General features: G+C 41.1%; 1 protein-coding gene across 1 annotated transcript in view; it reads left to right on the plus strand.

The window, feature by feature from the left end:
• LOC142654790 (uncharacterized) overlaps positions 1–23,755 on the plus strand; it is a 108,512-nt gene that overhangs the window by 41,255 nt on the left and 43,502 nt on the right. Inside the window, exons 7-11 of the mRNA XM_075828950.1 lie at positions 8,291–8,454; positions 8,919–9,086; positions 9,171–9,294; positions 10,712–10,809; positions 10,976–11,087. Coding sequence (XP_075685065.1) covers positions 8,291–8,454; positions 8,919–9,086; positions 9,171–9,294; positions 10,712–10,809; positions 10,976–11,087 — 666 coding nt within the window. The remainder of the gene's footprint in view (positions 1–8,290; positions 8,455–8,918; positions 9,087–9,170; positions 9,295–10,711; positions 10,810–10,975; positions 11,088–23,755) is intronic.

Below are 23,755 nucleotides of genomic sequence, written 5' to 3' on the forward strand. Positions count from 1 at the left end.
TATGTGTGATCACTTATATAATATATACTGATTATCAGGATGTCCCTGGTGCTATGTGTGATCACTTATATAATATATACTGATTATCAGGATTGTCCCTGGTGCTATGTGTGATCACTTATATAATATATACTGATTATCAGGATTGTCCCTGGTGCTATGTGTGATCACTTATATAATATATACGGATTATCAGGATTGTCCCTGGTGATATGTGTGATCACTTATATAATATATACTGATTATCAGGATTGTCCCTGGTGCTATGTGTGATCACTTATATAATATATACTGATTATCAGGATTGTCCCTGGTGCTATGTGTTATCACTTATATAATATATACTGATTATCAGGATTGTCCCTGGTGCTATGTGTGATCACTTATATAATATACACTGATTATCAGGATTGTCCCTGGTGCTATGTGTGATCACTTATATAATATATACTGATTATCAGGATTGTCCCTGGTGCTATGTGTGATCACTTATATAATATACACTGATTATCAGGATTGTCTCTGGTGCTATGTGTTATCACTTATATAATATACACTGATTATCAGGATTGTCCCTGGTGCTATGTGTGATCACTTATATAATATACACTGATTATCAGGATTGTCCCTGGTGCTATGTGTGATCACTTATATAATATACACTGATTATCAGGATTGTCTCTGGTGCTATGTGTGATCACTTATATAATATACACTGATTATCAGGATTGTCCCTGGTGCTATGTGTGATCACTTATATAATATATACTGATTATCAGGATTGTACCTGGTGCTATGTGTGATCACTTATATAATATATACTGATTATCAGGATTGTCCCTGGTGCTATGTGTGATCACTTATATAACATATACTGATTATCAGGATTGTCCCTGGTGCTACGTGTGATCACTTATATAACATACACTGATTATCAGGATTGTGCCTGGTGCTATGTGTGATCACTTATATAATATATACGGATTATCAGGATTGTACCTGGTGCTATGTGTGATCACTTATATAATATATACTGATTATCAGGATTGTCCCTGGTGCTATGTGTGATCACTTATATAATATATACTGATTATCAGGACTGTCCCTGGTGCTATGTGTGATCACTTATATAATATATACTGATTATCAGGATTGTCCCTGGTGCTATGTGTGATCACTTATATAATATACACTGATTATCAGGATTGTCCCTGGTGCTATGTGTGATCTCTTATATAATATACACTGATTATCAGGATTGTCCCTGGTACTATGTGTGATCACTTATATAATATATACTGATTATCAGGATTGTCCCTGGTGCTATGTGTTATCACTTATATAATATACACTGATTATCAGGATTGTCCCTGGTACTATGTGTGATCACTTATATAATATATACTGATTATCGGGATTGTCCCTGGTGCTATGTGTGATCACTTATATAATATATACTGATTATCAGGATTGTCCCTGGTGCTATGTGTGATCACTTATATAATATATACTGATTATCAGGATTGTCCCTGGTGCTATGTGTGATCACTTATATAATATACACTGATTATCAGGATTGTCCCTGGTGCTATGTGTGATCACTTATATAATATATACTGATTATCAGGATTGTCCCTGGTGCTATGTGTGATCACTTATATAATATACACTGATTATCAGGATTGTCTCTGGTGCTATGTGTGATCACTTATATAATATATACTGATTATCAGGATTGTACCTGGTGCTATGTGTGATCACTTATATAATATATACTGATTATCAGGACTGTCCCTGGTGCTATGTGTGATCACTTATATAATATACACTGATTATCAGGATTGTCTCTGGTGCTATGTGTGATCACTTATATAATATATACTGATTATCAGGATTGTCCCTGGTGCTATGTGTGATCACTTATATAATATATACTGATTATCAGGATTGTCCCTGGTACTATGTGTGATCACTTATATAATATATACTGATTATCAGGATTGTCCCTGGTGCTATGTGTGATCACTTATATAATATATACTGATTATCAGGATTGTCCCTGGTGCTATGTGTGATCACTTATATAATATATACTGATTATCAGGATTGTACCTGGTGCGATGTGTGATCACTTATATAATATATACTGATTATCAGGACTGTCCCTGGTGCTATGTGTGATCACTTATATAATATATACTGATTATCAGGATTGTCCCTGGTGCTATGTGTGATCACTTATATAATATACACTGATTATCAGGATTGTCCCTGGTGCTATGTGTGATCACTTATATAATATATACTGATTATCAGGATTGTCCCTGGTGCTATGTGTGATCACTTATATAATATACACTGATTATCAGGATTGTCCCTGGTACTATGTGTGATCACTTATATAATATACACTGATTATCAGGATTGTCCCTGGTGCTATGTGTGATCACTTATATAATATATACTGATTATCAGGATGGTACCTGGTGCTATGTGTGATCACTTATATAATATACACTGATTATCAGGATTGTCCCTGGTGCTATGTGTGATCACTTATATAATATATACTGATTATCAGGATTGTCCCTGGTGCTATGTGTGATCACTTATATAATATACACTGATTATCAGGATTGTCCCTGGTGCTATGTGTGATCACTTATATAATATATACTGATTATCAGGACTGTCCCTGGTGCTATGTGTGATCACTTATATAATATACACTGATTATCAGGATTGTCCCTGGTGCTATGTGTGATCACTTATATAATATACACTGATTATCAGGATTGTCCCTGGTGCTATGTGTGATCACTTATATAATATACACTGATTATCAGGATTGTCCCTGGTGCTATGTGTGATCACTTATATAATATTCACTGATTATCAGGATTGTCCCTGGTGCTATGTGTGATCACTTATATAATATACACTGATTATCAGGATTGTCCCTGGTGCTATGTGTGATCACTTATATAATATATACGGATTATCAGGATTGTCCCTGGTGCTATGTGTGATCACTTATATAATATATACTGATTATCAGGATTGTCCCTGGTGCTATGTGTGATCACTTATATAATATATACTGATTATCAGGATTGTCCCTGGTGCTATGTGTGATCACTTATATAATATATACTGATTATCAGGATTGTCCCTGGTGCTATGTGTGATCACTTATATAATATACACTGATTATCAGGATTGTCCCTGGTGCTATGTGTGATCACTTATATAATATATACTGATTATCAGGATTGTCCCTGGTGCTATGTGTGATCACTTATATAATATATACTGATTATCAGGATTGTCCCTGGTGATATGTGTGATCACTTATATAATATATACTGATTATCAGGATGGTCCCTGGTGCTATGTGTGATCACTTATATAATATATACTGATTATCAGGATTGTCCCTGGTGCTATGTGTGATCACTTATATAATATATACTGATTATCAGGATGGTCCCTGGTGCTATGTGTGATCACTTATATAATATATGATTATCAGGATTGTCCCTGGTGCTATGTGTGATCACTTATAGAATATATACTGATTATCAGGATTGTCCCTGGTGATATGTGTGATCACTTATATAATATATACTGATTATCAGGATTGTCCCTGGTGCTATGTGTGATCACTTATATAATATACACTGATTATCAGGATTGTACCTGGTGATATGTGTGATCACTTATATAATATATACTGATTATCAGGATTGTCCCTGGTGCTATGTGTGATCACTTATATAATATACACTGATTATCAGGATTGTCCCTGGTGCTATGTGTGATCACTTATATAATATACACTGATTATCAGGATTGTACCTGGTGATATGTGTGATCACTTATATAATATATACTGATTATCAGGATTGTCCCTGGTGATATGTGTGATCACTTATATAATATATACTGATTATCAGGATGGTCCCTGGTGCTATGTGTGATCACTTATATAATATATACTGATTATCAGGATTGTCCCTGGTGCTATGTGTGATCACTTATATAATATATACTGATTATCAGGATGGTCCCTGGTGCTATGTGTGATCACTTATATAATATATGATTATCAGGATTGTCCCTGGTGCTATGTGTGATCACTTATAGAATATATACTGATTATCAGGATTGTCCCTGGTGATATGTGTGATCACTTATATAATATATACTGATTATCAGGATTGTCCCTGGTGCTATGTGTGATCACTTATATAATATACACTGATTATCAGGATTGTACCTGGTGATATGTGTGATCACTTATATAATATATACTGATTATCAGGATTGTCCCTGGTGCTATGTGTGATCACTTATATAATATACACTGATTATCAGGATTGTCCCTGGTGCTATGTGTGATCACTTATATAATATACACTGATTATCAGGATTGTACCTGGTGCTATGTGTGATCACTTATATAATATATACTGATTATCAGGATTGTCCCTGGTGCTATGTGTGATCACTTATATAATATATACTGATTATCAGGATTGTCTCTGGTGCTATGTGTGATCACTTATATAACATATACTGATTATCAGGATTATCCCTGGTGCTATGTGTGATCACTTATATAATATATACTGATTATCAGGATTGTCCCTGGTGCTATGTGTGATCACTTATATAATATATACTGGTTATCAGGATTGTACCTGGTGCTATGTGTGATCACTTATATAATATATACTGATTATCAGGATTGTCCCTGGTGCTATGTGTGATCACTTATATAATATATACTGATTATCAGGATTGTCCCTGGTGCTATGTGTGATCACTTATATAATATATACTGATTATCAGGATTGTCCCTGGTGCTATGTGTGATTACTTATATAATATACTGATTATCAGGATTGTCCCTGGTGCTATGTGTGATCACTTATATAATATACACTGATTATCAGGATTGTCCCTGGTACTATGTGTGATCACTTATATAATATATACTGATTATCAGGATTGTCTCTGGTGCTATGTGTGATCACTTATATAATATATACTGATTATCAGGATTGTCCCTGGTACTATATGTGATCACTTATATAATATATACTGATTATCAGGATTGTCCCTGGTGCTATGTGTGATCACTTATATAATATATACTGATTATCAGGATTGTCCCTGGTGCTATGTGTGATCACTTATATAATATACACTGATTATCAGGATGGTCCCTGGTGCTATGTGTGATCACTTATATAATATATACTGATTATCAGGATTGTCCCTGGTGCTATGTGTGATCACTTATATAATATATACTGATTATCAGGATTGTCCCTGGTGCTATGTGTGATCACTTATATAATATACACTGATTATTAGGATTGGCCCTGGTGCTATGTGTGATCACTTATATAATATACACTGATTATCAGGATTGTCCCTGGTACTGTGTGTGATCACTTATATAATATATACTGATTATCAGGATTGTCTCTGGTGCTATGTGTGATCACTTATATAATATATGATTATCAGGATTGTCCCTGGTGCTATGTGTGATCACTTATATAATATACACTGATTATCAGGATTGTCCCTGGTGCTATGTGTGATCACTTATATAATATACACTGATTATCAGGATTGTCCCTGGTGCTATGTGTGATCACTTATATAATATATACTGATTATCAGGATTGTCTCTGGTGCTATGTGTGATCACTTATATAATATATACTGATTATCAGGATTGTCCCTGGTGCTATGTGTGATCACTTATATAATATATACTGATTATCAGGATTGTCCCTGGTGCTATGTGTGATCACTTATATAATATATACTGATTATCAGGACTGTCTCTGGTGCTATGTGTGATCACTTATATAATATATACTGATTATCAGGATTGTCCCTGGTGCTATGTGTGATCACTTATATAATATATACTGATTATCAGGATTGTCTCTGGTGCTATGTGTTATCACTTATATAATATATACTGATTATCAGGATTGTCCCTGGTGCTATGTGTGATCTCTTATATAATATATACTGATTATCAGGATTGTCCCTGGTGCTATGTGTGATCACTTATATAATATTCACTGATTATCAGGATTGTCCCTGGTGCTATGTGTGATCACTTATATAATATATACTGATTATCAGGATTGTACCTGGTGCTATGTGTGATCACTTATATAATATATACTGATTATCAGGATTGTACCTGGTGCTATGTGTGATCACTTATATAATATATACTGATTATCAGGATTGTACCTGGTGCTATGTGTGATCACTTATATAATATATACTGATTATCAGGATTGTACCTGGTGCTATGTGTGATCACTTATATAATATATACTGATTATCAGGATTGTCCCTGGTGCTATGTGTGATCACTTATATAATATACACTGATTATCAGGATTGTCCCTGGTGCTATGTGTGATCACTTATATAATATATACTGATTATCAGGATTGTCTCTGGTGCTATGTGTGATCACTTATATAATATATACTGATTATCAGTATATACCGTGTTTCCCCGAAAGTAAGACAGTGTCTTACTTTCTTTTTATCCACAAAAGCCCCACTATGTCTTACTATCGGGGAAACACGGTATTATGGAATAGCTGTGCCTGCAATTCCCTTATGTAAAAGAATTGTGTCTTTGCATTTCCCTTATCTAAAAAAAATACCTTCACGGTAATTCTTTAATTACTCCTAAAAATAAGAGAATCGAGATTCAAATCGAAAATCGTCTATAGGGTTGAAAAAATCTAGATTATTATTTTTAAATAGCCCAGCCCTACCTGAAGCGTATGGAGCGGACTCAGCCTGTAAACCCGCTCCATACTTCTCTCCCCGCATCGTGACATTCCGTGTTATCATGGGGATGCGGAGAGTAGTATGGGGAAGGCCGCCTTTGGACATAACTGATGGATTACTGGCGGATGAGATAAATGACGTGATGTGTTATAATCTATATCTGTCTTACTAGTGACCCCGTTATCTGTACAAGACCAAGAACTATTTGTAGCTTTGTTATAATTCCAGGATCGGCTTTTTATGACCACGGTGGAAATAACCTTCAGTGGTGAGACAAGTCTGACTCCGTATTTCACTCTCACATAAACTCGGGGGAGACGTTGTCCTCGTGTTGGGGTCTATTTTAACTCTTACACCATCCCGAATAATGTCATCCAGTCCTGACCGCAAATGGGAAGACACTTTACAATAATGTTTCTAAACTCCTTAAACTTCACGCTGAAAGAAGTCGTAAAATATCATCATTTATAAGTCCGGACATTATTTTTCGGGTGATAAAAGCTTCACCTTACAAAATTTTTTATTATGTTTTTTTTGAACTATAGATAATTATTTTTTTCTGCACACAATTGAAATTAACAATTTATCATTACTCCACAATCTCTAGGTGAGGATGGTCTTACAGAGGAGACATCTCCAAAAACCCTTAGATGCCTCAATCGCTATTGAATGCAACATCGAAGGGGTTAAATGGCCGTAATCGTAGTTCTCTCTGATCTCCAGCCTTTGCAGCAGGGGGTCCGGTCTTCCCTATGTCATGTGAACAACTCCTGAGCGGTAAATGTACTGTGCAGGCAGGGGTTAAATGAGTACAATACAAATTTGTACTAAATCCTATCCCACAAAACAATGTATCACTCTGCTCCGCTCCACCTGCGCTATAACATAAGAGATCACACTGCATGTGCCCTTTATATATAATGTCGCCTCAGCTGCTGCAGAACCTCACAGTTCATATCAAACACTGACTGCATAGTGTGCACCACGTCTTGTGAGATGTCAGCAATGTCTCCCCAGTATCCGCCATGTGTCAGGTTGTCAGGAGTCAGGTCTTCATTGTCTGGGGGGAAAATGTCTTAATTTTACTCTTCTCACCTGAGAGATATGCCATAAATGTCTGCTATATGGGGGTCCCACATCTATGTGGAGAACGGGTGTCCCCCGACCCGCCTGGTGAGGTGATGACTACATCCAGGTGGACGACTCTCTCCATTCACTTGTATAGGAGGTCCAGAAACAGCCGAGCACGGCCAGAGGTGGAGCCACATCTATCAGACATTTCTGGCATATCCTGGGGAGAAATGTCCGTGTTGGGAATACCCCTTTATTCCATGTGGTGACGGCTCTGAGAAGATGTTTCTCTCAATGATCAATAAGTGAGGTTCTGTGTGTCACACATGATGTTGTCCCCTGTATGATCTCCATCTTCTCCTTTCTTCATAAAGACGTCTGCAGTACTAGATCCTCCAGATCCTCCAGTTTTCTCATCTTCTCCTCCACAACGTTCCTTCTCCTGAATGACCCACCAAGGATGGACGAGGACAGGAATGAGATGAGCAGAAGAATATTAGACTTCACCTTGGAGATCATCTACCTGTTGAGCGGAGAGGTAAACTTTTCTACATTATAGAACAAGTCACACATAGGGAAGGGACAATACATAATAGGAAGAATCCAGTGTCCTGTATAACAGCGTCCAGACCTTCCAAGTGACGGCAAGAAGCTGAAGATCAGCCACCAATATGGTCAGTTATGTGTCATGTCACCAATGCAGCAATAGTAATGTTGTAGAGCAATGAGAATGACCAGGAACCAGGAGGATCAGGATGACCTCTATATAGAAACATAGAAGATGACGGCAGGAGGGGAGCACATGGTCCATCTTGTCCCCCCAATATTATTTCCTTTTTAGTTTTGGCCTCGTTCTAATTTCTCAATGTCTTTTTGTAGGTGAGGTCTCTAGTATTACAGATGTGGGGTCACTAGAGCTCTATACAGCGGGGTCACAATCTCCCTCTTTCTACTGAGGGGGGAATACTGTGTTCCGTTCTCTAAGTGTCTCTCCATACACAGGAGTACACAATAGTGAAGAAGACATCGGGTGACTGTACGACTCCCATCATCCATGAGTCAGGAGGATGGAGCAGTAGTCCCATCACAGAGCCTCCCCCTCACTCCCGGATACATGAGAAGAAGATCTTAGAACTGATCTACAAGATGACGGAGCTGCTGACTGGAGAGGTGACACTGCTGGGAATGCTGGGAAATTCTACAGTAACAGCACTGGAGGTGTCTGGGTAATGACTGTATCATTGTGTGTGTCAGGTTCCTATAAGGTGTCAGGATGTCACTGTCTATCTCTCCATGGAGGAGTGGGAGTATCTAGAAGGACACAAGGATCTGTACGAGGAGGTCATGATGGAGGACTACCGGCCGCGCACATCACAAGGTGAGAAGAGACAGATCTATATTGGCATTACTGTGGGCACAGGCTGGACTGGCGGTCATGTTAAGGCCTTAATACCGTCATGTGCAGTACATATACACGCGTGTACAATGACATGTAATGTAGGAGCTCCACAATTTCGGCTCCTTTTACATCACATTAGATCCCTGTGTTTCGTGCTGCCGGCTGCTCATAACTCTGCATTACAGGTCACATTACATTGTACAGCGCTGGCGGCCGTTCTGGATACAGGAGCCATGAAGACGGGCAGGACGCGCTGTCTCCTAATGCAGAGTTATGGGCAGCCGGCAGCGAGGACTATGGGCAGTCGTGCTGTAGTCAGAAGTAAACCTGGTAATACAAGTCATGTAGAAAGACGATTATCGGCACACTCCGGCAGTATAATAGTTTCCTATATAATGTCCGTATAATCGGAGGTTCTCTTTAATATTACAAGTTATGGGCACTAGATTCTGGAGATGGGACGGTGATCCAGGGATTTATTGTGATTTCCAGATTTGGAGTCAGGGAGGAGTTTTCCCCTAATGAGACAATTGTCATCCACCTCATGGGGGTTTTATCTTCCTCTTGATCAACACGGTCGGATTATAGGTTGGTCTTGATGGACTTGTGTCTTTCTTCATCCTTAGTAACTGTAACACAATGTATGGAGCAAAATTTACCACGAATATAAAGTACAACATGTTCCGGAAAAACATTCTTTATATGACTTGGATAAGTTAAAGCTTATTCCCACTTATGCTATGTACATCTTTTGTAGGCAATTCTTTTTTTTCATTAAATATTTGATTTTGTTTTTTTCATTTGACTTTAATTAAACATTTTGTTTTTTAGTCTCCTCTAGACACAGAAGCGGAATCATTCACTATCGGCCGAATCCGTAAGTGAAGTGATCTGACTGCTCGGCTGAGAGCGGGTCCTGTGTATCCATGTTCATCACCTTAGCTGTGATCGATATTATTGTGATCCTGTGTGTTAGAGACTCTGGACCCTCTCTCAGCCGAGTCGTCACATCATTTCACTTACGAATAATAGCAAAATATACAGCCTCTGTATAGAGGAGACATAACTGCTGTATCGTGACAATTTTTGGTTGGCAGGAAACTCAAAATAGAGGCCCCCCGTGTGCCACCATTTTCATGTGTATCCGGGAACACAGATACAGTTAAATTCTATGGCAGAGCAGGAAGCCGTTGGCGCCTCGCCGTTCGCTCTGGTAGGGCACAGTCTACTTTTAGGCCTGCGGCTTACAAGGTGCAGGGACCTCGACACCGGTAGTGAGGACCTCAACATTGTAATTCCGGCTCTGATCAGTAAACATAGAAGTGTAGAGAGAAGTGTGTGATATATAGACAGATATACAGTAGTCATGTATTCAGTCACTGTGTGTTTCCTACAGATGGATCCAGTAGGAGAAATCCACCAGAGAGATGTCCCAGTCCTCTGTATTCCCAGGACTCTACAGAGGAAAATCACAATGTCCCAGAGAATCATCAGGTAGATGAAGCTGAGCCGTATACCAGATCTATATAGGGGGGTGTGGAGCTTTTTGGTCCTGCGGTCATAGATGTGGTCATAAATTTTGGTGGTTTGTTATGTTGATCTGTTAGATTCTTCGCACTCTCTGCTGTATTTTACTGATTTGTTACATATGTGAAATCAGGGGGAAGATCTGACTAATATTAAAGTGGAGGATGAAGAAGAACAGTGGGTGAGGGGCGATCAACCATGTAAGAGTGAAGTGGAGGAGGAAATTCCAGGAGCTGTTACCACAGGTAAGTAATAATGAATTTAGAAAGTGAATTGGGAGGTTTGTTAAGGTGGGGTTCCTCCTTAGTTCTACATTACAGTAACACGTCAGACAATGTGTTATACATAGTGCAGGACCTGAGGGAGCTGTGACAACACGTAGAATTTCTATACAAGGTGTTCTATGGATCCGGTCATGCACTAGGCTTAGCATCAGATTTGGGGTCACCAGCTGCGATTATCAACTTCACTAACAGACAGGATCTGAAAAAACTCAGTTTATCCTCTTATAGGGCATATGTCATCAGAAAATAACCTATTTTTTTTTTTATCAAGTTTTCGTTAAACGTATTTTTTTTTTTTTTTTGGTGATGGTCTCTTTTTTTTAAAAATTATTTTGTATGTCATTATCTATAATAAAAATGTATTCGAAAATCTTGCAGTTTTCCCTCTGGCCACGGAGTCTCATAATAGACTGATCCTTCCTGTTCTGTAGAGATCACTTCTCAACAGTCATCTCATTATCATTACAGGCAGGATTACACTGACAGGTAACACCTATATATAGATAACACTGGGTTCACCATCCATAATATACTGAGTCTTCCTGTCCTGTAGAGATCACTTCTCAACATACATCTCATTATCATTACAGGCGGGATTACACTGACAGATAAGGCTTTGTTCACATCTGCTTTTGGTGAACTCTGTTCATAAGTTCCGTCGGAGCTTTCCGTCAGGGGAACCCATGAACGGAACCCTGACTGAATAAAATGGAAACCATCGGTTTCCATTTGCATCACCATTGATTTCAATGGTGACGGATCCGGTGCAAATGGTTTCCGTTTGTCATCGTTGTTTAAGGGTTCCGTCGACTGCGCTATTCATTCCGTCAAAACGATGGAACCCTTAAACAATGGTGACAAACAGAAACGTCACCATTGAAATCAATGGTGATGCAAATGAAACCTATGGTTTCCGTTTGTTTTAGTCAGGGTTCCGTTCATGGGTCCCCCTGACGGAAAGCTCACGCAGATGTGAACGAAGCCAAACGCCTATATATAGAGAACGCAGAATCCACCATTGACAATAGGTGATGGACACCTCTCCCCTCCTCCCCCTCCCTGCACAATGACCTCTGCACAGGTCACAGAGAACGTCTAGAAATCTGTCCTGTAGAAGTCAATGGCTCAGCTCCAGACTACGGTTTCCTACAGTCCATGTGGCTGCTGTAAAGCAGCAGTTCAGGCAAGATGGCTGCCCCCACAATCATGTGCAGAAAATAGAATAAAAGATCTACAATAAAAAATAAAACCGATTAGTAAAGAAAAAGAATACGTTTCCCTATATGATTTTAATTAGTAAGAAAAAAAATAATAATAATAAATATAAATAAAGTTTTTAGTTGTTATTATTATTAGTGTAGCGAACATGAACCGCAGAATCTCCGCAGAGCAGGCGTACGCCATGTTGTGCTCCAGCAGTTCAGGCAGCGATACGGACACTGCATCAGAAGCAGAACTTGGCTCAGAATGCGACACAAGTTCTGTTTTTGCCACTGGACCCCCCAGCCCTAAGGTGGTGGACGCAGCTGTCACCGGTGAAGCGTCAGGAGCAGGGCCTAGTAACTCAGTACCTCCAGCAATGTGGGATCCTGCAATTTCTTTCTCCCCCTAAATGTTGCCATTTATAGCTATTCCAGGCATCAACGCAGATGTCTCAAATTTTACTCCCTATAATTTTTTTTCATGTGTTTATAGGTGATCAGGTCCTGAAACTAATTGTCCAGCAGGCAATTTGTCACCCAAAATCCCAGGTCTTGCTATGCCAGAAATATATTTTTTGGGGGGGAATTACCCTAAACTTGGGGATAGTAAAAAAAACTTTTATACGCTTCTACTGGGCTACCAGCACTATCCACATCACCCCTGTTTTTGCAGCCGTTATGGCCCGAACTCACTATGAAAAATGCATGGAACGCATTATTGATTCAGACAACTCACAAACCCCCCCCCCCCAAGAAGTGACCCAGGCTATGATCGTCTTAACAAAATGAGACCCTTTATTTCCCTCCTAAGTGACTCATTTTTTTAATTTATACACCCAGGCCAAAAACTAGTGGTGGACAAACCCCTTATGTCCTTCAAGGGCCGTCTATCCATTCAGCGATTTTATCCCCGCCAAAAGAGCCTGATACGGCGTAAAACTTTATAAGGTGTGCGACAGCACAACGGGCTGCACCTGTGATTTTTTTTTTTTATATATATATATGAGGGCAGGGACCGCCATTTTAATCCCCCAGGATGCCCAGAGGAAATTGGCATTAGTGGGAAAATTTGTCTGGGAACTCATGGTGCCATTCCTACTGAAAGGGTACCATGTGTACACCGACCATTATTATACCAGTGTCCATGGCCGCCTTCAGGGCTGTACTGGCGGTACTGCTGTCAGGGGCCCGGTCATAAATTTGACAAAACGGGGGCCCGTGCTCCACTGCTTGAATTCATTTGCTCACGGGCCCTTATGATTTCACTTTGGTGAAAGGAACAGGTCCCATCACGGAGCCGGGGCCCGTTCTTTGCATCAAAGTAAAATCATAAGGGCCCGCTGTTCACATAGTGCCCGCCCCTCCTCCTCCACAGCAGCGTGTGTGGAGGAGACAAGGAGGGGAGACGTCATGAAGGCAGCGCTGTTTTGAATGCAGTAGAGGCGTCAAGCAGCAACAGCAGCAGAAGAAGAAGATTTCTGACACAGTGAGTACAGTATGTGATGTCTGTCAGGCTGCTGCCGGAGCCTCCTCAAATCACCCCCCCCCCCCCCCAATAAAAAGCAATGTCACCCATGTCGGTACTGTACCCTCTCAGCTCTGCTTCATGGTCTTGTGTCCCTAGTAGCAGTTCTTACCTCTTATCTCCTTTGCTGTGTAGCAGAGGGAGAAGACAGGGTTATTGTCCGGTTATACGCAGCATGGGAGATAAGAGCCGGCTGTAGAGCTGCTGCTAGTGATACAATGCAGTGCTTCAGTGTCCAGACAATGTCACACAGATGTGGGTAAGACGCCTGCTGTCTATGCGGGGGGGGGGGGGGGGGGGGTAGATAACAATGGGGACAGGGTGATAATGGTGTAGTGGGTCATAGATAATAATGGAGGGTGGATGAAACTAAAGGGGAATACTAGGGGGTTGATAACTGGGGGGAAAAGAGGATATCTGAAGGGAGGGGTAGAGGAAGGAGAGGGGATACGTGGGATCTTAAGGGCTATACACTTTTTTTTAATTATATATTAGTGTGTGCTGTGAAACTTTGTAAATACTTTTTACTAAAAATAATTTTTACTTTTGGAGATACAGCTGCTTTGTATCCTGTATACAGAGCAGCTGTATCGTGCGCTGAGACCTGTATCCGTCAGGTCCGGCGGACTGACAGGTTCAGTGTTTGCGGGTCAGGTTCCACCTTTTATCGATCAAATCTAAATTATGAACAGGGACATGAAGGACCCGCTGACACTGAACCCGTCAGTCCCGCTGACATGACAGATAAAGGATTCAGTACATGATACAGCTGCTCTGTATACAGTATACAAAGAAGCTGCATCTCATAAAGTAAAAATAATTTTTAATAAAAAGTATTTACAAAGTAGCACGAAACAGACTGCAAAAACCACATTCAAAGGTTTACATAGCCTTCAAACCTGTGGTGGGTAGTGACAGGGCCGGCCTCAGGATAGATGGCTCCCAGTGCGAAAATTATCTTTCGGCGCTCCACCCCCAACATAAAAAAATGCCCCATAAAAAAAGTATAATGCCCCCCACAGTATAATGCCCCTTTAGTTCCACCCCATACAGTATAATAATAATATATTATAACCCCCTTCAAGGGCACAGTATTTTGTCCTCTAATTGTGCCCACACAGTATTATGCCCTCTGTTGTGCCCCTACACAGTATAATGTCTGCTTAGTTGCCTCCACACGGTATAATGCCCTCTCCCCTGGCTGCCACAGGCAGTATATTGCCCCATGTAGTACCCTTACACAGTATAATGTCCGCTTAGTTGCCCCCACACAGTGTAATGCCCCCTTCCCCTGGCTGCCACACATAGCCCCCCTGTAGATAGTGCCCCTCCGTAGTTTGTGCCATACAGCCTTCCCTTAGTGCCATATCCCCCCACCTCCCCCTTGTGGACAATGCCATACACCCCCCACCTCCCCCTTGTAAACAGTGCCATACACCCCCTCCCCACCTCCCCCTTGTAAACAGTGCCATACATCCCCCCCACCTCCCCTTTGTAGACCGTGCCATACATCCTCCCCCTTGTAGACCGTGCCATACAGCCTCCCCACCTCCCTCATGTAGACAGTGCCATACAGCCCCCCACCTCCCCCTTGTAGATCGTGCCCCCCCCCCCCGGGAAAACTTGTACTCACCTAGGCCCCGTTCCCACGATGAACAGAGCTGCTCCACGACGAGACCCTTGCGTAGGCCAGCGTGATCCTGTAGCCTACTACAGTTTCTCAACATTTTCGGACTCGAGGTACCACTGGAAAAATTAAATTTCCTCGGCACCACTACCAAAATTTTTTTGAGAAACAGAAAACTGCTAAAAAACAAGCACTACACTCATAGGGTATGGTCACACAGCGTTTTTTGTAAGTCAAACAAAATCTGCCTCAATTCCTTCAGGAATTGACAACGTTGTTTGACCTTTTTTTTTTTTTTTTTCTTTGCGTTTTTTTTTCACCTGGTGAAGCGACTGCAAAAGACGCAGGAAAAAAAGCTCTGCCTCCTATTAATTTCAATTGGAGCTCAGAGGTGGAAACCACTTGAAGACCATCAGCCCCCCGCTCTCAGTAAAATAACCATCAGCCCCCCGCTCTCAGTAAAATGACCGTCAGCCCCCCGCTCTCAGTAAAATGACCGTCAGCCCCCCGCTCTCAGTAAAATGACCATCGGTAGTGCCACTCACAGCCCCCCTGGAGGTAGTGCCACTCACAGCCCCCCTGGAGGTAGTGCCACTCACAGCCCCCCTGGAGGTAGTGCCACTCACAGCCCCCCTGGAGGTAGTGCCACTCACAGCCCTCCTGGAGGTAGTGCCACTCACAGCCCTCCTGGAGGTAGTGCCACTCACAGCCCCCTTGTAGATATTGTGTCCATTTATGGACAGTGACATCAAGGGCTTCTCCTGGAGTGGAATCCCCAGTCACAGAGTCGGCAACCGTCAATTTAGGGACACAGTGTTCGATATTCAGACAATTTAGTGGCAATTTCTGAATTTAAATATTTTTCTACTAGAGCAGGGTTATTGTTAACTCTGAATAGTGAGCCTCTGCTCTTTTTCATCCTGTGCTCTAGTAAATCTGAGTGAATTGCTTTAGCTTGATACTAATTTGTAGCGATCCTGAATACTAATAATCTGGGTCTCTTTTTTTTTTACATCAGAGATCCATGAAGATAGGATTAATTTTCTGGATATCAAAATCCACAAAACTGAGCAGGGAAATATTTGTACAAATATGTACAGGAAAGACACAGCAACTACCTGTATATGTAACCTTCAATATGTAGGCAAAATCAAAAGGGAATTCAGGAGTCGCATTAGGGATCATGTGTGTGACATCGTGAGGAAAGATGATACCGATGTGGCTCGGCATGTATGGGAATCACATCAGGGGGTTCCAGTGATTGGGTTTCAAGGAATAGAACTCATACGACCATCAGGAAGGGGAGGTAATTGGAACAAACTGATTTTTTTTTTTTAAAAAAGGGGTCCAGTGGATATTTGATACCACTGAGCCATTGGGTTTAAATTAAGATATTTTATACACATTCCTATAATAATTCGAACCTCCACCTTATTTTTCCATCTATTGCCTCTATACTATAGATTTCATATTCTATTATTATATATACAAGCATAAGATATGGTGTTCTACACATTTCCATCTTTGTCCCATTGATTGCTCTGCTGTAGTTTCCTCTCTGGTATTTTATTGTTCTACTTGTTTGCCTAGATATTTAATGTACGTCATTATGTACCCGTTTCTATGCAACTAATATAGATCCAGTGGGGCTAGTTTTATCCTCTTGGCTGCTTCTTTCTAACGTCTTATAGTTTTCCTTTGGATGACATTTAGCCGATATTCAATAAAATGGCCGCTTTGGTTCCCTCGGTTACCATGAACGCTTTCTGGGTCCAGTTCCTGATTGGCGCTTCGACGAGAAGGGGGTCGGCGCGGCTCATGAACGCCAGATAGGACGTCTCATATAGTGATTGGTGGGCATGACCAAGTCTTTTTAGACTCTGCGTTCTTCCAGCGTGTGTGCGGCCAGATACCAGTGTCGTTCACTCCGGGAGACACGATACAGCACTTTTCAGTGCTGTCCGGCAATAATCACTAACAATTTATGCTAATAAACCGGTGCCTGTTAGAAAGTAATGAACAAAAACTGACCGGTAGTATCGAGCTCAATTCCTGTCGGTGATCCCTGATGATGCACCCTTTAATCAATCTGGGGTGTTGAAACGCGTAGGCACACATAGTGTTTGATATTTAGACAATTTAGGGACACATAGTGTTCGATATTCAGACAATTTAGTGGCAATTTCTCAATTCAAATATTTTTCTACTAGAGCAAGGTAATTGTTAACTTTATGAATAGTGAGCCTCTGCTCTTTTTCTACTCTAGTAAATCTGAGTGAATTGCTTTAGCCTGATACTAGCAATTTTGGCAAATAGACCATTTTTAAGGTTAACTTAGTAAATATTCAATTTTAATTGTTCTTTCAGGCAGTATTTTTATAATTCAATGTGAACGAATACCTCTGTATCAATACAATAGTGTACCAGTTTTACCTGACAGCACTGATCATTCCATAGTACTTTCCCAGAGTTACTGCAGTTTAGCTTCAATATCATTACACTGATCCGTAAATAGTCTGTGGAAACATGTCCATGTGCATATTTCGGTTTGCTGTTCATGACCATATAAGAATCCCTTAACATGCAGTACGCCTTCAGGGTGCCTATTACAGGTATGGATCTGTCAAAATATGTCCTTCCTCTCAGGCCATCCTGACTACTAGTACTCAGAAAAATGGCTTTAACCCCTTCCCGCAATTTCACGTACAGTTACGTGATGGGAGCTGGTGTTTTCCGCAATTCCACGTAAATGTACGTGAAGGAGATGGAGCTGGCTCAGGAGCTGAGCCAGCAACATCAACGCCGGGTGACAGCTGTATGTTACAGCTGGCACCCTAAGGTATCGGCCAGGACCGGACCTAGCCGCCGATCTGACCAATTTAACCCCTCACATGCTGCGTTCAATAGCGATCGCAGCATGTGAAGAGTTTATAGCCACCGGCACCCCAGCAACGTGATCGCTGGGTTGCCGGTGGCTGCAAAGGCGATCGGAGGCCTATTACTTACCTCCCGGTCTGCCAGCAACGAAATCCTCCTATGCCCCGTTGTCCGCGGGGCCCAAAAAGCTTCTGGTACCATCGGCAAGATGGCGCCGGCTCAGCTTCCGGCTCAGAAGCTGAGCCTGCGTCATCAGCAGTGGGTGTCCGCTGTATGTTACAGGGGACATCCCACTGTAAAGGCAGGAACCGGAGCTAGCTCCGATTCCTGCCATTAATCCCTTCAGTGCAGCGGATCGCTGCAAACCACTTGATACAAACCACTTTGATGCAGCGATATCATTGGATCAATGAGATCGCTGCATCAAAGTGGTTTGTATCAAATCGGCAGCCTGCCGTGCGATGGCAAGGCTAGCGACTGCTACTATGGCAACAGGAGGCCTAACAATGGCTCTGCCATTACGGAAGCCGATTAGGCTACGTCCGGAGGCGGAGCCTGATCGGCTTGTTGTCAGTGAACAACTGACAGTTCTAATACATTTCACTACATAGGTAGTGCAATGTATTAGAACATCAAACAAACAGTTGGACCTTCAAGTCCCCTAGTGGGACTGAAGAATAGTGTAAAAAAAAAAAAAAAAGTGAAAGTTGTAAAAAATACAATAAATGTTTCAAGTAATAATATAAAACAAAATCGCCCTTTTTCCCTTCTCAAGTCATTTATTATTGAAAAATAATAATAAAGCCATACATATTTGGTATCGCTGTGGCCATAACGACCTGAACTATAAAAATATTATGTTATTTATTCCGCACAGTGAACGCCGTAAAAAACAAACTAAAAAATACTGCCATAATTGCTATTTTTTTGGTCACTTTGTCTTCCAAAAATTGAAATAAAAAGTGATCAAAAAGTCGCATGTACCCAAAAATGGTACCTTTAAAAACTAACTCGTCTCGCAAAAAACAAGCCCTCATACAGCTCCGTCGACGAAAAAATAAAAAAGTTATGGTTCTCACAACTTGGCGAAAGAAAAAATACATTCTCTTTACAAAAGTAATTTTATTGTGCAAAAAGTTGTAAAACATAAAAAAGTGCTATAAATCAGGTATCGCCGGAATCTGACTGACCCGCAGAATAAAGGTAACATGTAATTTATAATGCGTGGAAGAAGGCTGTACAAAAAAAAATATGCCAGAATTGCTGTTTTTTGGTCATCTTGCCTCCCAAAAAAAAGGATAGCAAGTGATCAAAGAGTCGCATGTACCCCAAAATGGTACCAATAAAAACTACAGCCTATCCCGCAAAAAAAAAAAAAAAAACAGCCCTCATACCACTACGTCTATGAAAAAATAAAATTAGTTAAGGCTCCAATAAGTCAGGAAAGAAAAAATATGCAGTTGTGCCCGAGGGGAACATTTCTTCTGTTTCAAGTGGCAAATCATCAGGGAACCAGGAACGGGACGGCCTAAATATATCTGCTGGAAGCGAGGGTGCCTGTATTATACCAGGACAACACTTCCCAGCAAAATTCCCCAAACTGCAAAGGTGCGGAGTGTGGACCAAAAGGGGAATAACTAAGGACCATTTATTAGTGAGACACTGGCCTGTGCAGAAAGGATTGTGTCACAGCGTAACAAATATCTTTGGATTGTTTTTTTTTTTAACCCCATTATTATACCACCTGACTCTGCCCCTTATACACTCCGCCCGGCTTACATTTCCCCCCACATTATAAATGAAAACACCAGTAAGACTCCAAATAAAACGACTACCATGCAAAATCCACTCTCCAAAAGCCAAATAGCGCTACCTCCCTTCTGAACCCTACAGTGTGCCCAAACAACCGTTTACTTCCACATAAATGGCATCGCCATACCCGGGAGAACCCTTTTAACAATTTTTGGGATGAGTGTCTCCAGTGGCATAAGCTGGGCACAACATATTTGCCACTGAACTAGCATATCTATGGAAAAATGTTAATTATTACTTTGCACCTTCCACAGCGCAATCATTCATGGAAAAGGCCTGTGGGGTGAAAATGCTCACTACACCCCTTAATAAATGCCTTGAGGGGTGCAGTTTCCAAAATGGGGTCACAAAACAAATCAATCCAGAAACGTTCAGACTTCGCCTTCCTCAGTCTCTGAAAATCTCTAATTCCTTCCACATTTCTCTGCTGAAACCCACTCTACTCAACCGATTAAAAAAAAAAAAAAATCCTGTCCAACCTGCTCCTGCGGCTGATGCCGAATTTGAGATTAAAGAGATTCTGGATGTCAAACGAACACGGGGGAGATTATGGTACGTAGTGGACTGGAAAGATTATGGTCCTGAGGAGAGATCATGGGAGCCTGTGGAGAATATCAACGCCCCAACTCTCAGCAGTTTTTTATTATTTCACATCAGAGCCTCTGCAAGTGTGATCCAATACTTTGTAAATTGCCAAAGTAGGCATTAATTTTACATGTATAAAGTACAGTGAAGTTTACCGCTCAGACGGCACTGGTAACAGTCCAATATCATTCAGTATGGACTCTCTCCCAGAAAAATGCAGTGGACAGTCCGCAATCCAATGAGGGTGTGGATGGTAATTCTTATCCTTGTAGTATCACCAAGCTCCTTATCGTCTCTCTCCACATAAGAAATAAAAGCATCAAGGTAAGTAAAAAATCTTTTAAAATTTCTAGGCGGCACGCCAAACACTCTCGCCAGACCCTGGGTTTCGCCCTTCCGGCTTCCTCTGGGGCATGTCGTTACCTTGATGCTTTTATTTCTTGTTACTTCTGTGAGTATGGATTAAACTTGGCGTGGAGCAATCTTTTTTTCAGAGGGTGTTGCACTATGTGTCTTCCTTTTTAAATCTATTAGAGACATAAGATCCTTTTCCTACCAGGAGTTCTTTGAATGTGGAGAGAGACGATAAGGAGCTTGGTGGAACTACAAGGATAAGAATTACCATCCACACCCTCATTGGATTGCGGACTGTCCACTGCATTTTTCTGGGAGAGAGTCCATACTGAATTATATTGGACTGTTACCAGTGCCGTCTGAGCGGTAAACTTCACTGTACTTTATATATGTTATTTAGGGTATTTGTTGGATCATACCCAATTTAGTTTTGCCTGCTCCGGTCTGAGAGAGATTTTGTGGGTATTTGAGCCAAGAGAAACCACCATTATATTAATTTTACATGGTACTCTTTCACTCCTGAGCCCTGTCGAATGTCCAGGCAAAAGATTAGGGCCACACGTAGGGTGTTTCTAAAACCGGGAAACACAGCATAATAATTAGAGAGCTGACTTGTTATGGTGGCACAAACTGGGCACCACATATTGGCATATCTATTGAAAAATTTAATTTTCACTCTGCAACATCAAGTGCACACTAATTTCTGCCAATCACCTGTGAGGGTTAATATGCTCACTACACCCCCTAGGTGACTACCTTGAGGGGTGTAGTTTCCAAAATGGGGTCACTTCTGGGGGGGGAATCCACTATTTTGGTCCCACAGGGACTTTGCAAATGCGACATAGTGCCCAGAAACCAATCCAGCAAATCTGTACTCCAAAATCAAATGGTGCTCCTTCGCTTCTGAGCCCTACTCTGTGCCCAAACAGCAGTTTATGACCACATATGGGGTATTCCCGTACTCCAGAGAAGTTGCTTTACAAGTGTTGGGGTGCTTTTTTTTTTTTTTAATTTATTTGTTGAGAAAATGAAAAATTTTCAGCTAAAACTACGTCTCATTGAAAAAAAATGATTTTTTATTTTCACTGCCCAATTCGAATAAAATCTATGAAACACCTGTGGGGTCAAAATGCTCACTACACCCCTAGATGAATTCCTCAAGGGGTGTATTTTCCTAAATTGAGTCCCTTTAACCCCTTCCCGCACCTTCGCGTAAATGCACGTCCAGGTGAGCAGTAACTTCGCGCACCTGGGCGTGCAGTTACGTCCGCGCTTTAACAGTTAACCGCCGCGCGGCGCTACACCGCAGCGGCGGTTAACTGTGCAGGGTGTCAGCCCTGCTCTCCCCGTTGCCGATTAGCGACCTGTCGCCGTTGAAATCGGCAATTAACCCCTTCGATGCGGTGGTCGATTGCGATCACCACATCGAAGAGGTTTACAGCGGATCGGCAGCCCCCCACATGTATTTGCTGGGGCTGGCGATCCTTATCATGGCAACCAGAGGCCAGACAATGACCTCCGGGTTGCCATGTACGGAAGCCTCGGAGGATCAGCCTCCGGCCGGTCCTCCGATGCTTCCTGTCAGTGTGACAGTTACGTCACAATGACAGTTAGAACACATTACACTACGTGTGGAGTGTAATGTGTTCCAGCAGCGATCAGAGCTGCAAGTCTAAGTGTCCCCTAGTGGGACAAGTAAAAAAAGTAAAAAAAAGATAATAAAAATGTTTTGAAAAAGTGTAAAAATAAAAGTTAGAAGTGACATAAACAAAGAATGCTTTTTTTCCTATAATAAATCTTTTATGATAGGAAAAAAATGAACACGTTAAAAAAAGTACACATATTTGGTATCGCCGCGTTCGTAACGACCCCAACTGTAATATTATTTTTCCCGCACGGTGAACACCGCGAAAAAAATAAACGAAAAACCGTGCCGAATCACAATTTTTTGGTTACCACCCCTCCCAAAATATACAATAAAAAGTGATCAAAAAGTCGCATGTACGCCAAAATGGTACCAATACAAACTACATCCCGTCCCGCAAAAAACAAGCCCTTACACCGCTTCTTTGACTGAAAATTAAAAACTTTGTCTCTCAGAATACGGTGACACAAAAAATTATTTATTTTATAAATAAGTGATTTTATTGCACAAACGCTGCAAAACATAAAAAAATTATATACATATGGTATCGCTGTAATCGTATCGACCCGCAGAATAAAGTATAATGGTAATTTATAGCCCAGGGTGAAGGCCGTAAAAAAACGAATAAAAAACATTGTCAGAATTGATGGTTTTTGGTCGCTTGCCAAAAAATGGAATAAAACGTGATCAAAAAAATTTTTCTTACCCCAAAATGGTACCAATGACAACCTACAGATTGTCCCACAAAGAATAAGCCCTCACACAGCTCCGGTGGTGAAAAAATAAAAAAGTTCTGGCTCCCAGAATATGGCGATGCAAAATGTGCAGAGTGTCCAAAAGCAGATAAGATCGGGCGCCATTTATCAGTGCGACTCCGGCCACATATCTGCGGATTATTATTTATTTACTGGATTATTATACCCTCTTATTATACCCTGATGTACCCCGCACAGATAACATATGCCCCCACATTATAAACTGAAACACCAGTAAAACCCCAAA

Source organism: Rhinoderma darwinii, chromosome 1 (assembly GCF_050947455.1).
Source record: "Rhinoderma darwinii isolate aRhiDar2 chromosome 1, aRhiDar2.hap1, whole genome shotgun sequence".
NCBI lineage: Eukaryota > Metazoa > Chordata > Amphibia > Anura > Rhinodermatidae > Rhinoderma > Rhinoderma darwinii.